Source organism: Chenopodium album, chromosome 2 (assembly GCF_948465745.1).
Source record: "Chenopodium album chromosome 2, dcCheAlbu1.1, whole genome shotgun sequence".
NCBI lineage: Eukaryota > Viridiplantae > Streptophyta > Magnoliopsida > Caryophyllales > Amaranthaceae > Chenopodium > Chenopodium album.
In genome coordinates, this window is record NC_137835.1 from 5,483,299 (window position 1) to 5,507,722 (window position 24,424).

At 35.2% G+C, this 24,424-nt stretch overlaps 3 protein-coding genes and 2 long non-coding RNA genes across 5 annotated transcripts; 2 read left to right on the forward strand and 3 right to left on the reverse strand.

Annotated features, from left to right (window-relative positions):
• Positions 1-477: 477 nt before the first annotated feature.
• LOC145580821 (uncharacterized) lies at positions 478-3,508 on the forward strand. Its single transcript, XR_014099595.1, has 8 exons — positions 478-809; positions 965-1,128; positions 2,123-2,237; positions 2,321-2,368; positions 2,468-2,517; positions 2,693-2,760; positions 2,848-2,946; positions 3,050-3,508. It is a non-coding gene; the product is annotated as an uncharacterized LOC145580821 (long non-coding RNA).
• A 1,015-nt stretch (positions 3,509-4,523) lies between these two features.
• On the forward strand, positions 4,524-5,255 carry LOC145580829 (uncharacterized). The gene is made up of 2 exons (XR_014099596.1): positions 4,524-4,692; positions 4,951-5,255. It is a non-coding gene; the product is annotated as an uncharacterized LOC145580829 (long non-coding RNA).
• Positions 5,256-14,788: 9,533 nt separating this feature from the next.
• Positions 14,789-16,300, reverse strand: LOC145567256 (putative acetyltransferase At3g50280). The gene has a single exon (XM_081626519.1). It carries the CDS (start codon positions 16,298-16,300, stop codon positions 14,789-14,791), a length of 1,512 nt encoding a protein of 503 aa, XP_081482645.1.
• A 2,949-nt stretch (positions 16,301-19,249) lies between these two features.
• LOC145580834 (uncharacterized) lies at positions 19,250-20,675 on the reverse strand. Its single transcript, XM_081637926.1, has one exon. The coding sequence runs from the start codon at positions 20,670-20,672 to the stop codon at positions 19,281-19,283; it is 1,392 nt and encodes a 463-aa protein (XP_081494052.1). The 5' UTR covers positions 20,673-20,675; the 3' UTR covers positions 19,250-19,280.
• Positions 20,676-21,928: 1,253 nt separating this feature from the next.
• On the reverse strand, positions 21,929-23,637 carry LOC145567266 (uncharacterized). The gene has a single exon (XM_081626530.1). The coding sequence runs from the start codon at positions 23,635-23,637 to the stop codon at positions 22,126-22,128; it is 1,512 nt and encodes a 503-aa protein (XP_081482656.1). The 3' UTR covers positions 21,929-22,125.
• Positions 23,638-24,424: the final 787 nt, after the last annotated feature.

Here is a 24,424-nt window from a genome sequence, read left to right on the forward strand (position 1 = left end):
TAAACAAGGTTATTTGCGTCGCTTTTTTATAATAAAGTGACGCAAATAACTCTTTTGGCTTTAGGTTTTTCTGCGTTTTTTGACCTTAGTTTTTCATCAGGTACGCCTACATTCACTATACAAAAAGAAAAAAAAACAAGAGTTCTTAAATTCCAGCGAATTTCTACAGCAAAACATCTACAAATTTGTCTCTGAAATCCAACAAATTCGGCCAAAAACTTGCGTTTCCCCAGCAAATTTAACATCTAAAATCGCAGTGAAGTCGAAGACCCATAATCGGCTGCAAATCCGAGCAATTTCGAGCAAAAATTTAGACCAAAAACCCTAAGAAATTCGAAGCCTTAAACCCAGAAAAATTGATTGTTTCCAACCAAAAATCCCCCTTTCGAGCAAAAAAATCAACTCAAAAGCATACAAATTCGAACCTTAAAAACCCCAAAAAATTCAATTTCGGTCTTCAAGTTCGATTGGGGGATTTCGTGGGGGGATTTCTAGGGTTTTTGGCAGCGACGCAATATACCCTAAGAAATTCGTCCCATTTCAGTCATAAATAATTTTTGTTCGAATTTCAGTCAAGAAATTACAGCAACAATAGTTTAAGTCAAGAAATTACAGCAACAATAATTGTTTGAATTACGTCTTTTTCTGGGTTCAAGTCAAGAAATTACAGCAACAAAAATTCAAGCAATAACTGAAATTTTCGAGTGGAAAAATCGCTTAATTTCGCCCCAAAAAACCCGAGGAAGTTCAAGCAAATTACAGCAACAACAATTGAAGTGGCTATGTATGTATGTGGCCATGTGGGTTTGGTATTATCATGGTTTGAATTTAGTCATTGGTTTATCTTGTTTTTTCAAATTATACCTGTTTATTTCAATTTATACAAAGTTTGGATTGATTGATGTGATATGTTTTAATGCATTTATGATGGGAGGTTATTGTTAATTCAATTGTCTTAACCCAGTTGCTGTTTGAAGCCGAAGAGAATTAAATGGCAGATTCAACGCAAAAAAAAAGACAGAAAACCCAGTTGCTGTTAATAACGGTAATAATGGTATTGTAAAGAACAAGAAGAAGAACAAAGAGGTTGCTCCCTTCGGAAATTACAGGAATTACTATGGTTACCGTGTAAGTTCCTTTCTGATTTTATCTTCTTTTTTTTTTTTTTTTTCTTTCTTCTTTTTCAAAGTTAAGGGGTTTTCTGAGAAATTAATGTTTCCATAGAAAATATTTAGATGTGTAAAGATTGTAAACTTATGCTCAAATGCTGTTTTAATTTTAATTGATAATTATTATTTAAACTCTTTTTCTGTGATACATTTTTTTCATGGTAATTCACTATTTCTGCCTAATGAATTTGTAAAATTTGACTGATTCTAGCAACATTAGGTTATAAAATATATCAAAAAAATTAAGTTTTGCTAATGTTTAAATTCTAGTGATGTTTATTATATGAAAATTTTATCTCCGTGGAATTTTTACTGTGATTAATGATCAATCAGTTTGTAGAAGGTAAAATTTCACATTTTATGATTAAATTAAAGCCGACTTCTGCCTGATTATGCTTTCTATTTTCATGGTAATTGAGTAGAGTTAAATTGTATGTTTTTAATTCAAGAGCGTTGAGTAATGTTACACTGATAATCTAGCATGTTTGTATGAAGATTTTGATATAGTTGTAATTGTATAATAAATCATTGGAAGAGAGGGGGAGGGGGACAAACTTTGAGTTTTCAGAAGATTTTCTTTTTTAAAATTGTCCTGACTCTTTTCACCATGTATGTTATTGATAATTTCATTGAGAAATATAGCTAACTCCTACATAAAAATGTTTGTTTCTGTTTTGTTTTCTAGTATTCACCAAAGGCATGTATTGAGCTAATTTCTAAGTAAAGCCTTTATCGATGTTTATATGTCCTAGTTTAGGGAAGTTTCCTTCTTATGCCTTTATTGAGTCAAGATGTGAAATTTTAATGTTAGAAATTTTATGTATTCTGGGGTGGTTGTATGTATTTTGTTTGGTTTTGTTTATCTTTCTTGAAAATGTCTGGTTGGCTCGCTGGATTGTAAGTTGAATTTCCATGTCATGAGATCCTGCAATTAAGTTTAAGTGATGATTCAGGTTGGTCATGACGTTGAGGAGGATCCACGGTTCAAAGTACTGAAGAAGGAGTGGTTTGAAGGCAAAGATTGTCTTGACATTGGTTGCAAAAGCGGATTGATAACTATTAATATTGGTAAGGATCAATGCATTTGTGTTTTCAATTTAGCATGCAAATTTTCACTTCTGATCTTTTTTCAATTCAATTGTGTTTTGCAGCAAAGAAGTTTGACTGTAGGACTATCCTTGGCATTGACATTGATAATAGTATGTCTCTAATCTCTATGACTCCAAACTGGCTTTAGCAGGGTAATATTATACGTAGTATGTCAATTATGATACATGATGTAATTTGTAATTTGGCAGTCTTCCTGTTCCTGGTGACAAGCTATCAATAAGTCATCAATATCTTTGTGGTAATGATTTAGCCTTGAACTTTTTGTTAGTTGCCTCTTAGTTTGGACAAACTTTTGCATGTGCCCACAAACTTCTGTTTAGTTCATAATTGCTTCTGGATTTTTTTTTTTCCTTTAGTAGTACATAGCAACAACAAATTACCATTTATAATGTTATTACATGATATATATGTAGGGCCTTGAGTGACTTACTCGATACGGAGGAAGTGGCTTCCATTGGATTCATGTGTCCGGAAGTGACAGGTTACCTTAATTTCTTACCCTAACTTTTAGTTTCTTAATAATTGAAGTATAGCAATTTAATTCAACTTACAAACATATTACATGTAGTGTCCTCAACAATTGGGTGGACGTGAGTGTGGCTACTACGTCATGCGTTACATGTACGAAATACTTGAACATCACCATAGCAGTGAAGATCTTATTCAGGTATGAGTTGTCAAATATTTCATTTTTGTTTGATAAATACAATTTGATGTTAGCTACAATCTTGAATTAAAACTTTCCTCTTGTATATTTGTTGTGTTGATAGGATTTTTCAAGAACTACACCGTACACCGAGGAGGAGATAAATGAGATCCGAGATATTTGGGCAGAGTATTTTATATGTAATGTTGAACTTTAGATTTACCACTTAGCGCATGTTTGACTCTTGTTTTGGATTATAGGCTTGAAATGAAGTAATTTGGTTAATTGGTGTTGGGATGATGAGTATGTATAATGTCTATGATATTGAGATGTAAATTATTGGACAGGTTGTTAATATAATGCCGTCATTCCCAATTTTATGGGTAGGCCAAATTACAAAGGAGACTCTGCCGAAATTTACATTTGCATTATTCAATAATATTGCATTTTAATTTCAATTATATTAGCGTTAGCATATTACTTTATCTAGTAAGGAAAACAGGTACTACAAACATATACAAGGCAATTATTATATTATAATTAAAAAAAAAAAAATTCACCTCATTTGCGTCACTCATTAAACAAACAAGTGACGCAAATACAGCAGTTTTGTATTGTCTACTCAGTCATTTGCGTCACTCCTATATAAACAAGTGACGCAAATAACAAAAAATAAGTTTATCGGAAGAGTTATTTGCGTCGCTCTTTTATAAAGGAGTGACGCAAATAACAAAAAAGAAGTTTATCAGAAACGTCATTTGCGTCGCTCTTTTATAAAGGAGTGACGCAAATAACAAAACATAAGTTTATCTGAAGAGTTATTTGCGTCGCTCATTTATAAAGGAGTGACGCAAATAACAAAAAATAAGTTTATCAAGAGAGTCATTTGCGTCGCTTGTTTATAAAGGAGCGACGCAAATGACAAAAATTAAGTTTATCATAAGAGTCATTTGCGTCGCTTGTTTATAAAAGAGCGACGCAAATGACAAAAATTAAGTTTATCATAAGAGTCATTTGCGTCGCTTGTTTATAAAGGAGCGACGCAAATGACTCTTATTTGCGTCGCGCCTAGGAGCGACGCAAATGACTTAAAAGTCATTTGCGTCGCGCCTAGGAGCGACGCAAATGACTTAAAAGTCATTTGCGTCGCGAGCACTTGCGTCGCTCATAGAAGCGACGCAAATACACTATAAATGAGCGACGCAAATAAGCCTTTTTCTACTAGTGGGGCTGGTGGTTTCCGGCTAGGGCTGGCAAAATCTGACCCGACCCGAAAACACGACCCGAACCCGACCTGAAAATAGCGGGTTAGGGTTGAGGTTTTCGACCCGAAAACTTAAATGCGTCGACACGAACCCGACCTGATTTTTAAATGGGTTAGGTTAAGGTTGGAAATCCTAACCCGAAAATGACCCATATAACCCGAAAAAAAAAAAAATTCAGATCATTATAGGTAACCCAAACTCATTTAAGTTAACAAAAATATCTATTTATATATAAAAAACCCAAAGAAAATCTTTAGCCCAGCCCAAATCGAAATGAGCCATCCTAATAAAACCAAAAACCCTAAACTCCTCCTTTCTTTTTCACTCCACTCAGCCGCTTCTCACCCTTTCTCTCTCTTAAAATTTCTCTCTCTTAAATCCCTAAACTACTCTCTAATCTTTTTCAACCCCTAAATTCCTCTCTAATCCTTGGATTTTCATCAATCTTTGCTTCCTGTTAAACACTTCACCTTCTTCTCAACATCTACTTCATCATTTCAAGGTATTTGTTGTTTTATATGTATTTGTTTTATGAAAAATACGGTTTGGTCATGCTAAAGTACAGTTTTATATGCTAATAATAGATGTTATTTTATGATAAATTGTTGTTGATTTGTTATGATTTCTGTTGTTAATTGTTGTTTTGCATGTTTTTATACGAATTTATCATGCTAATTAATATTAGTAGTTGTTGTATTTATACGGTTTTACATATTGAAATTTTGTTCTTAATTATTGTTTGTGTTATTTTTTATGGCAGCAAGTTGCGGCTACTCAATCCATCTTTCTTACAGAGAGGAGAAGATTCATTCCACTATGGAGGGTGGGCATAACCAAGAGAATTGAAGATTTTATTTAAATCACTATAGCTTTTAAAATTCAATTTGTAATTTGTTAAGTAGACTACTTGGTTTGTAATCTATTAAGTAGTTTTGTTAGACAATTTTGTTCGGGTTTGAATCTCTGTGTTGCTTGAGAATTTAAAATGCAATTGAATGAACTGCAAAAAAAATAATCTTTTCAATGAATAAATCAGATTGGCTGGGTTGACCCAACCCAAATAAATCAACCTTTTTTAAGACACCTAAAAAAGTTTTGGGTCAAATCAGGTCATTTTCGGGTTGACCCGAACCCGAAAAATTCAGGTTCAGGTTGAGGTTTTCAACCCGAAATGTTAAATGGATCAGGTTCAGGTCAGGGGGTAGCTGACCCGAAATCAGCTGACCCGAACACGAACCCGACCCGACCTGATCCGATTGCCAGCCCTATTTCCGGCGATGCCGCCACGTCTAGGTAAGTGTGTTGCCTTCATAAATTAGTTTTTTTTTTTAATTTTGCAAAAAAACCACCACCGGCTAACAATTAACCACCACAATGCAGCCTAGCTAGCGGCGCACTTCCGTCCCCTACCCGTGACTGAACCGACTGGTGGTGGTTGTTTCCGGCGACGCCACTTCCCCCTTAAAATTCAGTAAGTTGTTTTTGTTTTTTATTTTCTTTTTTTTTTTCCGGCACTACTACTAGTAATAATGATTTGATTTATTAACCACCACAATGCAGCCTCCCTTGACCACCACAACCGCAACCTCCGGCCTCCTCCCTTCCCTCGCCGTGGCTGAAGCAGTTGGTAAGTTGTCCTTTCCCCAATTTTTTATTTTATTTTTTTAATAATAAACCCTTATTTATTTAATTTAATTATTTTTTTTAAATATTTTGTATGTAGGATTTGTACAATTGGTTTAATTGTCAAAAAGAAGTGCAGATCTAAAGGTTAGTCACATTACAAACCCTAATATAACGTATATATGTTAATTTGGTTTGGTTTTGTTTAACATAACTTAGTTTCGTTAAGTTTATTCTAATATAATGTGTGTTAGTTTAGTTTAGTTACTTTTTTTTTTTTTGTAAGTATGTTAGTTTAGTTTAGTGTAGTTTACTTTTTTGTAAGTATGTTAGTTTAGTTTAGTTTATTTTAATATAATGTGGTTTAATTTAGTTTAGTTTTACTAAAGTATATTAGATTAGTTTAATATTATGAAACTTTAGGTACGTTTTGTTTGTTTTGTTTAATATGATGTATGTTAGATTACTTTAGTTCATTATAATCTAGTTTAGTTTTGTTTAGTTTAATATAATGTTTCTTACTTAAGTTTAATTTTTTATAATGCATGTTACTATATTTAATATTATGATATGTTAGTTTAGTTTGGTTTTGTTTGGTTTGATTTGTTTATATTAATGTTAAGTTTTATGATATGTTTGTTTATGTTAAGTTTAATTATGATGTATTTGTATAATTTTTTGTATGTTAGTTTAGTTTTAATATCTTTAAAAAAATCATTTGCATAATCATATGCCTAGATACCCGTTCAAGGCATACACATTAGGAGTATGTCTTGAATAGTCCCCGGTTGGGACTGTCCTTGTACGTTTATTCTCACTTAGGTGGTAAATGTATTCCTTTGTTTTAATTCTAAGGAAGATCCTTGCTTGTCATTTCTCTACAATGTTCTCTAGGTACATATATAGGTGTTTCTAATCGCCTATATTGTGTACTCGGGGAACTGTAGGGAGATGCTGCCGGATTTTCCATAAAATTGAAATTCTGGCATACATTCACTAGTGAGATTGAACGTACAAGGATGGGTTAGGTTGGAGTGATAAGGACCCTTGGAAATCATTTCTCTTCTCATTTGCATTTCCATAACAGTTTGATCTATAATGAATATATATTGTGCTTTATCCTTAAATTCGTATTTACTTTGATAAAGTGAATTTGTATTACTTTAACCATGTTTTGTTCACTTTTTGTTGATTATCTACTTACATGAATGTCTATCCTTTATTATAGGTTTGATGATAGGCCGGTGAAGAATGTGCTCTCCGACTCGCTAACCGGCTACTATGTTCAGCCTTGAAGGAATTATGGAGAGGTTGATGAAGATTCGAGAGAGCACTTTTGGAACTTGTTCAACGTATGATAACTTTAACCTAACATAATACATGTTTTATAAATTATATTGATGGAGTTGAATTTTGTAATAAAGACATTTTCTTGATTTGCAGAAAAAATTCAAGTGGGCACCTGAGTTAAACAACCAAGTGAAGGACACTTTCGAAGAAAAGTTTGCAAATCGCCTACGTGACACGTTCTACAACATCACACACAGGCTGAATGGTCGCAAACCAAGATGGCTTAATAAGGATGTCCACGAAGGCATGATGAAAATTGTTGCCACCGATCCAAAATATCAGAAGCGGTCGGAACAAAACAAGAAGAACCGAAGAGGCGGATCCATGGAAAATGTCGTTGAACTGACCCACTTTCAAGGTTCAATGTCATCTGTACAACATGCTAAAAAGATGGTAAGGTTCCTACAATATGTCCAGTAACAATTATGTCATTTGTCTATTAATGAATTTTGGTGGGCTAACATGTTTTCATTGATTTTCTCCATGTACATATAAAGGCTGCAAAAAACCAAGGCCAATTACCAAATGCCCATGATCTTTTCTTGAAGACACACTTCAAGGAAGTGCCTGGTAAAGGCCAAGTGGCTGCCAACAACAAAGCAAAAAGGATTGCGGTAAACACTTATTATATGAGTTGAAATATGGCAAATTAGCAAAGTAGAACTCAATATATGCTTATTTTGGATGAATTTGGATGAGTGAGGGTCGAACATTGACATATGTTCTTATTTCTCTTAATTTCTATCCTTAGGAACTTAAAAGTATGTGATATTGGAATGTTAGAAGAAAGAACGAGTCCATTTGCTTGAAAACTTAGAAAATAGGCATGGTTTTAGCCATATAGGCCAAATTTGGATGATTTTGGATGAGTGAGGGTTGAAAATTGACATATATGATTATTTCTCTTAATTTCTATCCTTAGGCACTTAAAAGCAATTGATATTGGAATGTTAGAAGAAAGAAACCTTACATTTGCTTGAAAACTTAGAAAATAGGCATGGTTTTAGCCATATAGGCCAAATTTGGATGATTTTGGATGAGTGAGGGTTGAAAATTGACATATGTGCTTATTTATCTTAATTTCTATCCTTAGGCACTTAAAAGCAATTGATATTGGAATGTTAGAAGAAAGAACGAGTCCATTTGCTTGAAAACTTGAAAAATAGGCATGGTTTTAGCCATATAGGCCAAATTTGGATGATTTTGGATGAGTTAGTGTTGTAAATTGACTTATGTGCTTATTTCTCTTAATTTCTATCCTTAGGCACTTAAAATAAATTGATATTGGAATGTTAGAAGAAAGAACGAGTCCATTTGCTTGAAAACTTAGAAAATAGGCATGGTTTTAGCGATATAGCCCAAATTTGGATGATTTTGGATGAGTGAGGGTTGAAAATTGACTTATGTGCTTAATTTTCTTAATTTCTATCCTTAGGCACCTAAAAGTATGGAATATAACTCCATATTGTTGGTTGTTTTTTTAACAATATTTTTTTTTATCTTCAATATTTTGTAGGACACGTACCAGAAGAAGCTCGAAGAAACAAGGAGTCAGGGGATTCAGAAGAGTCCCAATGAGTTGTACTGCGAGTCGGTGGGTGGGCGCAATAAGAAGGGGCGTGTGAAGGGACTTGGCCAAAGTGTAGAGCTCTACTATGGCAAACAGGGTCGAGGTTCCTGTTCTTCACAGCAATACACGCCGTCTGTCATTTCTCAAATGCAAGACCAGATGGAACACAGGGTGCAAACTCTCCAAACTCAAATGGAAGCCCGAATGGCTGAAATGGAGAGGAGATACAAGGAGAGTTTCGATGAGATGATGAGTCGTCTCAACAACAACGACTCATGTTCCACCATTCATCCTCAGCATCGACACCCTAGGAACGACCCGGGTGGTGGTGGAGCAGGCCAGGGTTTCCAGACGATTGCGTAGCTTAGCTTTAGTCTAGCATAGAATCACTCTAACCTAGCTTTTGTTTGGTATAGATACCAAAATGTGGACTATCTTTTGTACTAGGACATAATTATAATATATATATGTACATAACCCTAATTTCGTAGGTCGGTAAATAATTTTTTTAAAACAACAATTTTAGGACTCAATATTTAGTTTTTTTTTTCGTCGATTTATCATTAAAAAAATTCAGGTTTGAAAATGCAGAAAATTACAAAAATTTGTTTTGGGCTGGAAATACAATTTGCGACGGAATATTTCGTCGTAATTTACATATTTGCGACGGAATTTTCCCTCGCAAAATATAATTTGCGACGGAATTTTCCCTCGCAAAATATAATTTGCGATGGAATTTTCCCTCGCAAAATACTATTTGCGACGGAATTTTCCCTCGCAAAATATTATTTGCGACGGAATTTTCCCTCGCAAAATATACATTGCGACGGAATTTTCCGTCGTAAATAGTATTTTGCGAGGGAAAATTCCGTCGCAAATTATATTTTGCGAGGGAAAATTCCGTCGCAAATTATATTTTGCGAGGGAAAATTCCGTTGCAAATTATATTTTGCGAGGGAAAATTCCGTCGCAATCTAGCTTTGCGACGGAACTTTTTCCGTCGGAAGTTTGCGATGGAACTTCATCAAAGGCCAATTCCAAGTCCGACGATATTATTTCCGTCGTAAAGTTGGTTTACGACGGAATTTCCGTCGTAAAATGGTCATTTTCCTACAAAGGGTTTTCCGACAACCATTTACGACGGAATTCCGTCGTAAACCGACTTTACGACGGAATTTACATAGTTTACGACGAACTTTTTCCGTCGCAATTTTGCTGTTTTCTTGTAGTGGGTGGTAGTAAGGTGGGTGAAAGAGATGAGAGAAGATGAACGAAAATTAATAAGGGGGACAGAAGGAGATCGAAAAGGAGACAGAAGGAGGTCGAAAGGGAAATAGAAGGAAAAAGAAAAAGAAGGAGAAGGGGGGCAGAAGGAGAACGGGGACGGTGGTAGAAAGAGGAGAGAGAAGAGGAATGAGAAGGTGAAAGGAAAGAGGAGAGAGAAGAGGACCGAGAGAATGAAAGAAGAGATAGAAGGAGAAGGGGGATTTAGGGTTTTTAGTTTTTAAGGAGGTTGTTTGTTTTGTTTTTTTAAAATATGTTGCGACGAAAATTTCCGTCGGAAATTTCCGACGGATTTGTATTCCGTCGGAAAATGTAATTTCCGACCGAATATTCCGTCGGAAAGCCCATATATTCCTACAGATTTTTATTCCGTCGGAAATTTCCGACGGATTTCCGTCTTCCGACGGATTTTTATTCCGTCGGAACCAGTCCGTCGGAGATAGGCCTATTTCTAGTAGTGATGGTAGGCTTCACTACTAGAAAATAGCCAATTTTCGACGGACCCATTATTTCGTCGGAAAAATCAAAATTTTCGACGGATTTTAATCCCGTCGGATATTTCCGACGAATTCATCAATTCCGTCAAAATATATGTGTTTTTTGACGGATTTTTTTGTCGAAAATGACCTTTTTCGACGGATTTATAGTCCGTCGGAAATTTTTGACGGAACTTTCCGTCGGAACATAACTTTTTTTAAAAAAAAAGAAAAACATAACCTTTACAAAACCTTAAAACATTCCGCCTCTTCTCCCTCTCTCTGTCTTTCCTCTTCTTTTTCCTCTCGTTCTCCTCTCGATCTCCTCTTCTCCCTCTGTCTCCTTCTCTCTATTTCTCCTGTTCTTCTCTCATTCTCCTCTCCTTCTCTCTCGTTCTCCTCTGTCTCCTTCTCTTTATTTCTCTCTCCTCTTGTTCTCTCCTCTCTTTCCCTCATCTACTTTCCCCTCTTTCTACCACCACCACCACCAGCAACAGTAACCAACGACATCAACAACAAGTAACCACCGACATCATTAACAACAAAGGTTAGGAGTGGTCTTATTTCGCCCTTTCTCTCTCTTCTCATGTTGGAATCAAAGGTTTTCATCAGGTCAAATTCGACCATGAAAAACTCTAGATCTATAAAGCTTTCATGGTCGAATTTGACCTCTTAAACCCAATTTTAAGGTAATGTGTGGTCAAATTAAGGTATGTATCTTTTTTTTTCAATTTTGATTTTATTTTGTTGTTTTATCGGATTTTTTCTACAATTTATGGTGGTGGTGGGTGGTGGCTATTGGAGATTGTGTTTTAGGGATTGGGTTGGGATTTTATTTTATTTTTTCTTTATATTTTTTTATTAATTTCTGGGTTGTGATGGTTTTCGATGGTGGTGGTTTTAGGTGGGTGTTGGGGTGATAGATCTAGTTAGGTGTTTGTTTCGGATGTGGCGATGGTGGTTGTAGGTGGGTGGTGGGGTGGCCTAGTAGATCTGGGCTCATTTGTGTGGGTTAGGGTTAAGTGGGTAGGGGTTCTGGTGGTTGTGGGTGGTGGAACGGGTTAGGGGGGCTGGTGATACAGGTTAGAGGGGCTGGTTACTAGAGGTGTGGGCTGGTGGTGAGAGGCTTTTTTTTGTTTTGTTTTTTAATATCCCTCGCATTTTCCGATGAAATTATGTTTGTCGGAAATTTCCGACGGATTTTTCCAGTGCTAAAATATTAAATCTCTTCCGACGAATGAATTCTTTCCTCGGAAGGGACCGTTTTTCTCACCAAACATTTTCCGACAACGAGTTCCGACATAATTTCCGTCAGAAAGCCCAATTCCGACGGATTTCAGGATGTTTCTAACGGTCGAATTCCATCGAAAATGGGCTGATTTTTAGTAGTGCTTAAATTAATGAAATCAGTGCAAGTTGTAAATAAGTAAATTGATCATTCAAAGGCATATTAATTGGATGGTTATACTCAACCAAATGGACTCCAGAGTATATAGGATCTATGGTAATTAAGCATATCGGCAATATTTATTTTCGGATAAAAAAAAAAGGAAAAAATTATCCAAAATTGAAAGCAGGTATTATAATACAGAATGAAAAAACAAAAGAAAAAAGAGGAAAAGAAAGAAAGTACAAAGGAGAACCTTTTTTCACTAACTTGTTTTCTTGGGGGGATTCTTATCATATGTAGAGTATACTATGGCTTTTGGCTTTCAGTAACTTGCTGTATTTTTAGATTTAAGTGCTTACTATGGCGGTGAGAAGGCATGCAAAGGCCACGAATTCCTTTTTGGGCATTATTTGTAACTCTTAAGGCCCTTTAGGAACCCAATACCGAAGCCAAATATGAAAGCTATAATATACAAAACTCAAAGCAATTTAGAAGGTGTCTGGATCTGGTGTCGAATATTCACAAAACACTACATGATGCATCCTGGGGTCATCTAATATTGTTTCGACCCATATATGATCATTATTCATTCGGCTATGTAAAGGCCCTGTGAAAACTTATAGCCAATACAAGATGCGTGTACGAAAATGGGTAAATTGGATGCTTAAAGGCTAATTGGATGGTTCCACCCACTCAATTGGACTCCCCGAGGGTATTAGGGACCATGGTAAACATCTCGGTAATTTTTATTTATGGGCAAAAAAAAGTCAAAAATTTCAAAAATTGAAGGCTATTATCTACGTTTTTTGGGCAATTTCGGAAGTTTTGGGATCCGATGTTGAAAAGTCTTAAAATACTAGGGGATACATCGCGGTGTCATATAATATCATTTGGAACCATATATGATCATTATATGTTGTCATAAACGTCCATGGCAAGCTTGAGTACAGTTTATGAAATTGTTGCAAGTTGCAAACGGATAAATTGACTGTTTAAAGTCAAATTAGATGGTTCCACTCACCCAATTGAACTCCCGGAGGGTATTAGGATCCATGGTAAACATTTCGGCAATTTTTATTTCAGGACGAAAAAGTCATCCAAAATTAAAGGCTATTATCCACGCTTTTTGAGCAATTTTGGAGGTTTCGGGGCCCGGTGTCAAAAATTCTTGAGGTTCTAAGGAATATATCTCAGGGTCATATATAATGTCGTTTGGAACTATATATGACCATTACATGTGGTCACAAATGTCCGTGTTAGCCTTGAGTTTATAAAATCAGTGCAAGTGGTAAACAGGTAAATTAACCGTTCAAAGGCATATTGGATGGTTTTACCCACCCAAATGGACTCCCGAGGTGTATTAGGATACCATGGTAAGCATATCAGTAATTGTAGACACCTAAAAATGTCTCCCCAAAACCAAACCCGATGATGAACAACCTTTCACCGCCATTATTGGTCGATTGAGTATTTAATCTTGGAGTGCTTAAATCCATATTTAATCCCAATACATTTCAAAAACAAACCCAATTCCTACCCCATTTCCCCAAACCATAACTTTTTTTCCTCTTTTCTTGCCCTTAAATCCAAAATAATTCATTTCGTGTTCCTTAAAATCATTCATTTCGTGTACTGTCCTTTTAAAAAAAAGGTTTTTAAATTACTAGTTTATTTTGGTCCATAATTTGGGTCCAATGATTGAATAGTTTGATAGGGCTTAAAAAGATCTTTTCAACGATATATTATAATCTCGTCGGATGAAAGAATGATATACATAAGCCAAATATGGAGGCTATATAATACACGAAATCAGAGCAATTTAGGAGGCGTCGATACCCAGTGTCAGAAATTCACATAACACTATGGGATGCATCCCGGGGTCATATAATATTGTTTCGACCCATATATGACCATTATTCGGCTACATAAAGGCCCCGTGAAAGCTTATAGCCATCACAAGATCAGTGTATGAAAACGGATAAATTGGATGCTTAAAGGCAATGGTTCCACCCACCCAATTAGACTCCCGGAGGATGTTAGGGACCATCGTAAACATCTCGGCAATTTATATTTTGGGCAAAAAAAAAGTCAAAATTTTTCAAAATTGAAGGCTATTATCCACGCTTTTTGAGCAATTTCGGAGATTTCAGGACCCGGTGTCGAAAAGTATTAAGATAGTTGGGATATCTCGGGGTCATAATGTCGTTTGGAACCATATATGATCATTATATGTTGTCATAAACTCAAATAAATTTCCGTTGCAGACTTGAGTTTATGAAATCGGTGCAAGTTGTAAACGGGTAAATTGAACGTTTAAACTCTTTAAAGGCAAATTAGACGATTCCACCCACCTAATTGGACTCCCGAAGGATATTAGGGTCCATAGTAAACATCTCGGCAATTTTATTTACGAGCCAAAAAAAGTAAAAAATTTCCAAAATTAAAAGTTATTATCCACGTTTTTTGAGCAATTTTGGAGGTTATTAGACCCAGTGCCAAAAATATTGCCATATTAGAAAATACATCTCAAGGTCCTATAATGTTGATTGGAACCATATATAACCATTATATGTTGTTATAAATGTTCGTGGTAGGCTAGAATTTATAAAATTGGTACAAGTTGTAAACAAGCATAGACCATTCAAAGGCATATTGGATGGTTTTACCCACCCAAATGGACTCATGGGGTGTATTAGGGTCCATGATAAGCATATCGGCAATATTTATTTCAGGGTAAAAAAAAAAGTGAAAAATTGTCCAAAATTAAAGACTATAATACACGATTTTAAAAAAAATAAATCTTATTAAAAAAAAAAATACAAAGTTCACTAAGTTGTTTTATTAGAGAGATACTAACCATATACATAGTATATTATGGCTTTTGGCTTTCAACAACTTACTATGGCTATGAGACAAAGGCCATGAATTCCTTATCTAATTCAAGAGCATCCATCGAATCAGGTGTCAAACATATCTCTAGATCAACACTTCCTCCTCCTTCACTTCCCGGGCAAGCAAACACCAACCCAGTATCCTTGCTGTTTCCATACCCGGAACGAAAGGCTATGGCTTTCCCTAGCCCAAATTCATTGCCATACAAGTCAAATCGGGGTGAATTTAATATTGATACATTGTTACAGTTAAGGAAATCCTCATTATAGATAAATTGTGGAGACTTAAACCATCCGTTGATAAAGTTGTGCTCAGCGTTGTCACTACTATAATTTATCACAGACTGGTGTAACAATGAGGCAGTCCACCCCAAATTGTTATCAAGTAACTCGCCGGCTGTAGTACTTATTGTGAGACACTGGAAAAAGTTACCAAAATAATACTTTGGTAAAGGAGGGTCTAATCTTCTTCTGTTGTTAACCAATAAGTGATTATGAATGATTTGATCGTGAGGTACACCATTTGCTCTAACCATCGACCTCCAAAGGAGAGCACACAATGACTGAAAAGATGAGATATTTTTTGCATAACCTTCCTCGTTTGCTATTGCTTTTAACTTTGCTATGGATTTAGATGGGAAATGAAAGATTCGATCACTAAGTGGAGTAGGTTCAAATTTCCTTACAAATTCATCAGGGTGAGTGTAGGGGATTGGGAATGGACCATGAGCACGTCCATCAGGATACCAACGGGTGTAGACAGGTAGATCTGACTCGCATATTGTATCCTTACCATTTCCTTGATGTATATTAGACCATACGTTCCAAAAGTGCCAGTATGAAGTTCCATCTGTAATACAATGGTTTACTGAACAAGCGATAAAAATACCATCTAGGAGCTCAGTGACCTGAACTGACATCAAAGGTTTGGAACTGCCATCATAGTTCACATATTCCTCGTTAAGGTCAAACAATGATTGAACTACCAAAGGAACATCCTTTGGTGAGAGAACATCGGAAATGGTGATATCTAAAGTGGCATGAATGAATCTAGCCCCAGGACCCTTGTTACAATCTACGTACACTACGCTTTCATGCTTATCTTCATCTACCTCGGTCACAAACTGACCTGCTAATGGGTAGAAATGAACAAGGGCGCGAGAAAGAGATTCTTTTAAACTTTCAAGGAACGAGTGGATCGAAAAAACTTGGTTTTTTATATGTGATGGTTTGGTGAATAAGAGACCAAATTGTATGTGGTGGGCAGTAAGCACCAAGAGATCATGAGGAGTTAAGTGATAGGGTTGTTTTGATTCCTCCACTTCGTGTTTTGGCTTAATGAAATTTTCGGAAATACAGTTAACCAAGGGAAAGTCTGGCTTTTTCTTTGCTTTAGAACACGAGCCATAGTAGGCCTTATGTGTATATATGTTTGTAGCAGCTGTCGCGCTTCTAAGATGAGTAATTCCTTTCAAGTGTTTCAACCATCCTTGAACTGATGCAATTTTGCAGCGATTATACCACATCATGTAGGCACTGGATGAGAAAATGAAGGGTAAGCTTACAAATAAGAAAGAAAACCAACTTTAGAAGCTTAAGCTTAGCTTAAAAAGTATGACGATTCAAAATGTGAGGAGTAATGAGTGACGACTTCCTCACTAATAATAATCAAAAATACAAAAACACAAGCAGCAAACAATAAGGGAAAAAAAATAGAGAGAGAAGTTTAATGTCTAAAGAAGCTTGGCTACAAATTTAGTTAAATGTCTTGATATCGTATAAACATATTCTTGGGCCTCATGTCCTCAGTCAAATAAAATAAAATTTTAGATAGGTTGTAAAAAACAAAGTGGTGGCCATAAAAATATAAATTTCAAGCAAATCAATCGTAAACAAAACGTCTAATAAGAATGAAAAACAAACCTTATTTGAAGCTTAGACGCATACACAAGTTTTCCGGCAGTGATGACCTCTACACCAATTAATACTAAAAACACAAGCTTCTGAAGAGCAACAAACAAGATGAAAAAAGAGAGGTTTAATCAAGTTTGATGATTTATTTACGTTCCATTAATTAACTAATAATGAAGGCCTTTAAATAGGCATATGCAATAAAGCTAGGATAAGGTACGAAACTCTAGTGCAGTATTGGTCTGTGCTAATTGGTAATACAAGCAAAGGGATATAAGTAACTAAGTACGACTACAATAGCCATTATATTGAATTTGCATCACAACTACCATTCGTTTATGTTGATGATACAAAGTATATAAGAATGGTTTGACTACATATGAATGGTTGAGAACTTGATATAGATCACCTATTCTGTTATAATAATATTGCAACAATTAGTCTTTTGCACTATTTATCACTTTGACCTCATAATATGATTCATACGTTGAGTAAAACAATCATGTGGGATCTTGGTATATTAGTATCATAAAATGCTTTCACAATATTAATTTTTTATAATTTTTACTCTTATATAATTAAAGATATTTAACATATAAAATGTATTTTAAAATGCATGATTCCATCCAATATTATTAGAACAGAGAAAATACTTTATATTATTGTAAAAATTATTGAAGAAAAACAAATGTTTCATGGTACAATTTTAAAAGTTGTTAGTACTTTGACAATCCTTCTACAGTTTATATCACTATATTTAAATCATGGGATTAATACATTAGTCTTCCTTCAAGTACATGTAAGTATGCAACATAACTACGTAAGTAGCTGTCAACTAATTTGATTGGCTAAAGCTAAGCCCATGTCAATAATGAATCTAATGATATCCTAATTAATAATCTAATGAGAGTGAGGGATAGCTCAAGTGGTTAGAGCTTCCCTCTCGATTTCAGGAGATCTTGGGATCGATTCTCACCCCGTCCTTGTGGCTCTCTATACACCAAAAAAAAAAATAAGCAAGAACTTTAAGTCCACAATATTTATTTATGGAATTTTGTGTAGAACTACCCTAAAGATAGGGTTATTTGTGAACAAATACCCGTTTTTTTTTTTATTTGTTTAGGATTACCCGCAAGTTTGGAAAAGTTTGGGTAGCACTACCCACTAACATTTTTCGTCCCATTAAAACGTTATTTTGGTCCAATTTTTTACTTTTTTCAATTGTAATGGTCAATTAATGCTAAAATAAGCAAAAACTCCAATTTAATTAAACCCCCAAACCTTAGAAATTAAAATCCCCAAATAATACTACACTCATGAACCATAAAATAAATTATGATTAAAACCTTAATTAGGTTAATTAAGGTAAATTAAAACCTTTATACAAATTGGGAGAGTTAATTGGGTGGCAAAAGTGAAAAAAGTGAGCTCCGATAACGTCTTAATTGGACGAAAAATGCTAATGGGTAATGCTACCCAAATGTTTTCAAACTTGTGGGTAGTTCTAAACAAATAAAAAAAAATGGATAGTTGTTCACAAATGACCTTATATTTAGGGTAGTTCTACACAAAATTTCCATTTATTAATTTTCATAACAAATTATACTTGTATTAATTCAATAATGACTTTTGTACTCCTTACCTAATACTGTTATATTTTAGTGGTTAGCTTAATGGTAAGATTATTATATTAACTTTTTTTATTAAATGAGAGTGAGGGATAGCTCAAGTGGTTAGAGCTTCCCTCCCGATTCCAAGAGATCTTGGGATTGATTCTCACTCCGTTCTTTATAATGTGATAAGTGTCATGGAAAAAAAAATGACTTTATGTTTTAATAATGTGATAAGTGTCATGGAAAAAAAATGACTACTTTATGTTTTAATTTGCATGTGATATACTTTTTATATTTTTATTTTTTTGACACAAAGCTCATACTATATTGAATTAAATCAGAGAGAACAGCAGCAGAGGTGCATGAGGGTATGTCTTCAATCCATACTCTCATGTCCTCAAAAGTCTTTACTACTCTGAGCTAAGGAATGAGCAACATCGTCATTCCCATTTCTACCAACATAAGAAAAACTCAATAGAATTACAGAGGCTAGCTAAATGCAAAATGTCACCAACTATGAAGCCGAAACTAAACCACTCTCTTCTGCCCTTCTTCAGATAAAAAAGAAAAAGAGGGGGGAAAAAGTACAATGGAGAATAATTAACTAGGCTATAAGCTATGTTTATTCTGATGCTTGTTTCACTAACTTGTTTTCCTAGAGAGATACTTACAAAGTAATAATACCATATACAGAGTACACTATGAGAGTGAAGCATAGCTCAAATGGTTAGCGTTTTCATCCCGATTTCAGGAGATTTTGACATCGATTCTCACCCTTGCCCTTATGGTTGTCTATATACCAAAATAATAATAATAATAATAATAATAATAATAATAATAATAATAATAATAATAATAATAATAATAATAATAATAAGGCAAAATTGGCCGCAACACCCTGGAGTATGGCTTAGGTGCACTAATAATCCTGAACTTTGTGTAGTAGCCAAAACACTACCAAATAAAAAATATACAGAGTACACTATGTCAATGAGACAAAGGCCATGAACTCCTTATCCGATTCAAGAGCATCCATCGAATCAGGTGGCAAACATAGCTCTACATCCACACTTCCTCCTCCTTCACTTCCGGGGCAAGCAAACACCAACCCAACTCCCTTGATTCCATGCCCGGTACGAAAAGCTATGGCTTTCCCTAACCCGAACTCGTTACCATACATGTCAAACCTGGGTGAATTTGCTACTCCTACACTATTACGGTTAAGAACATCCTCAATACACATTATACTTGGAGACTTTAACCATACATTATAAAAATTGCGTACATCCTTATCATTGAATTTTACCACGGATTGATGCAACAATGAGGCTGCCCACCCCAAATTATTTTCTAGTAGCTCGCCGGCTGTTGCACTAGACGTGAGAAGCTGACAAAAATTGCCAAAATAATACTCTGGTAAAGGAGGATCTAATCTTTTTCTAGAGTTGGCAACTAAGTGATTATACGTAATTTGATCATGAGGTACGCGGTTTGCTCTAACCATTGACCTCCAAATAAGAGCACACAAGGACTGATATGAAGATATATTTTTAGCATAACCTTTTTCATTTGCCACGGTTTTTAACCTTGCTATAGACTCGGATGAGAAATGAAATATCCGATCTCCAAGTTCAGGTGGTCCATATTTTCTTAGAAATTCATCAGGGTGAGTGAAGGGAATTGGGAAAGAGCCGGGAGCACATCCATCAGGATACCAACGGGTGTAGACAGGTAGATCTGACTCGCATATTGTATCCTTACCATAATTTCCTCTATGTATCTTAGACCATACGTTCCAGAAGTGCCAGTATGAAGTTCCATCTGTAATACTATGATTTACCGTACAAGCAATAAAAATACCATCTACGAGCTCAGTGACTTGAACTGACAACAAAGGCTTTGAATGGCCGTCGTAATTCACCAACTTCTCATTTAAGTCAAAAAATGAGTGAACTACCAAAGGAACATCTTTTGGTGAGAGAATATCAAAAATGGTCATATCTAACGCGGCATGAATAAATCTAGCCCCAGGACCCTTGTTACAATCTACATACACTACGCTTTCATGCTTGTCTTTGTCTACCTCGGTGACAAGCTGACCTGCTAATGGGTAGAAATGATCAAGGGTGAGAGAAAGAGATTTCTTTAAACTTTCTAGGAAAGAGTGGATTGAAAAAGCTTGATTTTTTGTATGTGATGGTTTGATGAATAGGAGACCAAAATTTATGTATTGGAAAGAGAGAAATGCTAGATCATAAGGAGCTAAGTGATAGATTTGCTTTGACTCCTCAATCTTATGCTTTGGCTTAATGAAATATTCAGATATGCGCTTAATTACAGGCAAATCTGGGTTTTCTTTTTCTTTAGAGCACATATGATCACTGTAGTAAGCCTTGGGTGTATATATGTGCGTAGCAGTTGTCGTGCTTCTAAGATAAGTAATTCCTTTCAACCATTCATGAATAGATGCAATTTTGCAGCGATGATACCTCATAATGAAGGCACTGGATAAGAAGAATGAAGGGTTGTTTAAGTATAAAATTCAAGCAAAAAATCATAAATAAAACTTCTAAATAAGAATGAATTAGAAAAACAAACCTTATAAGAAGCTTAGGTACAAGTTTTTCCGGCAATTCTAATGGTGAGCAGTGATGACTTGTACACCAATACTAAAAACACACGCTTCGGAAGAGCAACAAACATGAAAAAATAGTGGTTGAATGAAGGCCTCTAAATAGGCATATGCAGTAAATTGATGATTTATTTTTAGAAACTAATGAAGGCCTCTAAATAGGCATATGCAGTAAAGGTAGGGTAAGGTATAAAACTCTAGTGCTCATAAATGCTAATTGCTAGTACAAGCAAATGGATAAGTTAAGTGCGGAGTATTACTAAGGGATGGCTCTATGCTGATTGCTAGTACAAGCAAAGGGATAAGTTATGTACGGAGGGATAAGTTTCTCGATTAGCAGGACCCTTGTTACAATCTACATACACTAGTCCTAGTTAGTAGTTACACCAATCTATCCCAGATTTGCTCCTCGATATTGTCCTAGTTATTCCAATCAGTTAAGGCTAAAATCTTTCAGTTCACCAAGCATTATGACGGAATCTATTATGTAGGTGTATGTTAAGATTAAGGGTCTATCCTGATTTACCGAATTGAACTAAGCTGAGCTAAATAGTCTATGAGAGAAGGAAATTAAGAGCTGAACTAAGCTGAACTGAAATTAAGCTGAAGAGAATAAGTTCTAAAATCTTTTAGTTTTCCAAGCTTTACGATGGAAACTATTATGCAGTGTATGTATTCTAAATCAATAATCAATTTGCGGAACAATAACTTCGTCTTCTTCCATGTATTATAGATTTAAAGACTTCAATTTTCTTTCCGTGACTTGTATACAAAGTTACAAACTAATAAGAGAAAAATATGCGGAATGATTATTGCGGGAATCCTACTCTCCATTTCCTTCAAAAAGCTATAACAAGATTGAGGAGAAAAGCCAAAAAAAAAAAAACTACTCCGCAAACAAGAGGAACTGAGATTTAAAAATTCCAAACCATTCTGCAAAACTTTTTTAAATCTAAAAATTCCATTCATTTATATGGCTTAGATTAGATGGTCATGTTTAATGGAAAAGTTATTCCTTGGTTTTACAGTAAGAAGTGAGCATCTCAATCAGTTGGATGAAGTTTGCTTTTTACCTGAACTGGTGTTGTGCTCATGCCATATTAACACATACATAATCACATATACAGTAAAGTTGGATTCACAAAAACAAGAAAAAAAAAAAAAAGGAAAATTTTTAAGACTTGAGAAGTCCTTACTATGCCAATGAGACAAAGGCCATGAATTCCTTATCTAATTCGAGAGCATCCATCGAATCAGGTGTCAAACATATCTCTAGATCCACACTTCCTCCTCCTTCACTTCCCGGGCAAGCAAACACCAACCCAGTATCCTTGCTGTTTCCATACCCAGAACGAAAGGCTATGGCTTTCCCTAACCCGAATTCATTACCATACATGTCAAATCTGGGTGAATTGACTATAGATACATTGTTACGGTTAAGGAAATTCGCGTTATAGATAAATTGTGGAGACTTCAACCATCCGTTGACAAAGTTGTGCACAGCCTTGTCACTATAATTTATAACAGACTGGTGTAACAATGAGGCTGCCCACCCCAAATCGTTTTCAAGTAATTCGCCAGCTGTAGTACTTGTTGTGAGAGACTGAAAAAAGTTGCCAAAATAATACTTTGGTAAAGGAGGATCTAATCTTCTTCTGTTGTTCACAGCTAAGTGATTATGAATAATTTGATCGTGAGGTACACGATTTGCTCTAACCATCGACCTCCAAAGAAGAGCACACAATGACTGAAAAGAAGAGATATTTTTCACGTAACCTTCCTCATTTGCTATGGCTTTTAACCTTGCTATAGAATCGGATGAGAAACGAAAGATCCGATCACTAAGTTGAGTAGGTTCAAATTTTCTTACAAAGTCATCAGGGTGAGTATAGGGAATTGGAAATGGACCAGGAGCACGTCCATCAGGATACCAACGGGTGTAGACAGGCAAATGAGAGTCACATATCATATGGTTTCCACTTCCTCTATGTATCTCGGACCATACGTTCCAAAAGTGCCAGTATGATGTTCCATCTGTAATACAGTAGTTTACTGAACAAGCGATAAAAATACCATCCAAGAGCTCAGTGACCTGAACTGACATCAAAGGTTTTGAGCTGCCATCATAGTTCACATATTCCTCATTGAGGTCAAAAAATGATTGAACTACCAAAGGAACATCCTTTGGTGAGAGAACATCGGAAATGGTGATATCTAAAGTGGCATGAATGAATCTAGCCCCAGGACCCTTGTTACAATCTACATAAACTACACTTTCATTCTTATCTCCATCTACCTCGGTGACAAACTGACCTGCTAATGGGTAGAAATGAACAAGGGTGCGAGAAAGAGATTCTTTTAGACTTTCAAGGAACAAGAGGAACGAAAATTCTTGGTTTTTTATATGTGGTGGTTTGGTGAATAAGAGACCAAAATGTATATGGTGGGCAGAAAGCAACAAGAGATCATGAGGAGCTAAGTGATAGGGTTGTTTTGATTCCTCTACCTCGTGCTTTGGCTTAATGAAATTTTCAGAAATACACTTAACCAAGGGAAAATCTGGCTTTCTCTTTTCTTTAGAACACGAATGATCGCCATAGTAGGCCTTAGGTGTATAGATGTATGTAGGAGTTGTGGTGCTTCTAAGATGAGTAATTCCTTTCAACCATCCTTGAACTGATGCAATTTTGCAGCGATTATACCACATAATCACTTAAGAAAATGAAGGGTAAGTTTCCAAATAAGAAAGAAAACGAACCTCAGAAACTTAGGCTTATTACAAAGTTTGAGAATAGTTTAACACAAGCTGCAAACAAGAGAGAGAGAGAAAGAGAGAGAGAAGTTTACTGTCTAAAGAAGCTTGGCTACAAATCTTTTTATATAAAGGAAGAATTGATGATTTCCATCAATTATTGAAGGCCTTTAAACAGGCATATACAACACAGCTAGACTAATAAGTTATTAATAAATTAATAACAGGGGAAATATAAACTACTCTAGCTGAACGTGACCAACGTGTATATTACAAAGTTGTTAGAACTTTGACTATCCTTCTACAGTTTTAAGACTTTACACCATTGTATATTCGTATTCATATTCTAGGATTAACATATTAGTTTTCTTCTACTCCCTTCATTTCACAATAATTAACACAATTTGACTAGACATGTAACCCTATCTCAGTTTCCCTCTCCCCTTGGTCCAACCCATCTAAAGGCAAATTAATTTAAAATTTGTATAGCAAGTTAATGATCAAAGATAAAGACCTCCATTTTCATTCAATTATTAAAAATAAATAAATAAATAAATAAACCAGCTTTTGTTCCTAACAAAAACAAAACATTATACAATATGATTGTTTCATTAACTTATTTTAATTTGCAGAAGAGATACTAAGCATACTTCAGGCAGTATAAGAAAATTTTCAAGGTAGCTTAATAAATTGGAAGTTTCCTTGATGCCCTTCACTTTAAATTAGAATAGGTGGAGAAAAA

What these genes read in the sequence shown, in the direction of transcription:
- LOC145567256 (XM_081626519.1), bottom strand. Translation starts at nt 16,300, where the DNA reads ATGTGGTATAATCGCTGCAAAATTGCATCAGTTCAAGGATGGTTGAAA.
- LOC145580834 (XM_081637926.1), bottom strand. Translation starts at nt 20,672, where the DNA reads ATGTGCTCTAAAGAAAAAGAAAACCCAGATTTGCCTGTAATTAAGCGC.
- LOC145567266 (XM_081626530.1), bottom strand. Translation starts at nt 23,637, where the DNA reads ATGTGGTATAATCGCTGCAAAATTGCATCAGTTCAAGGATGGTTGAAA.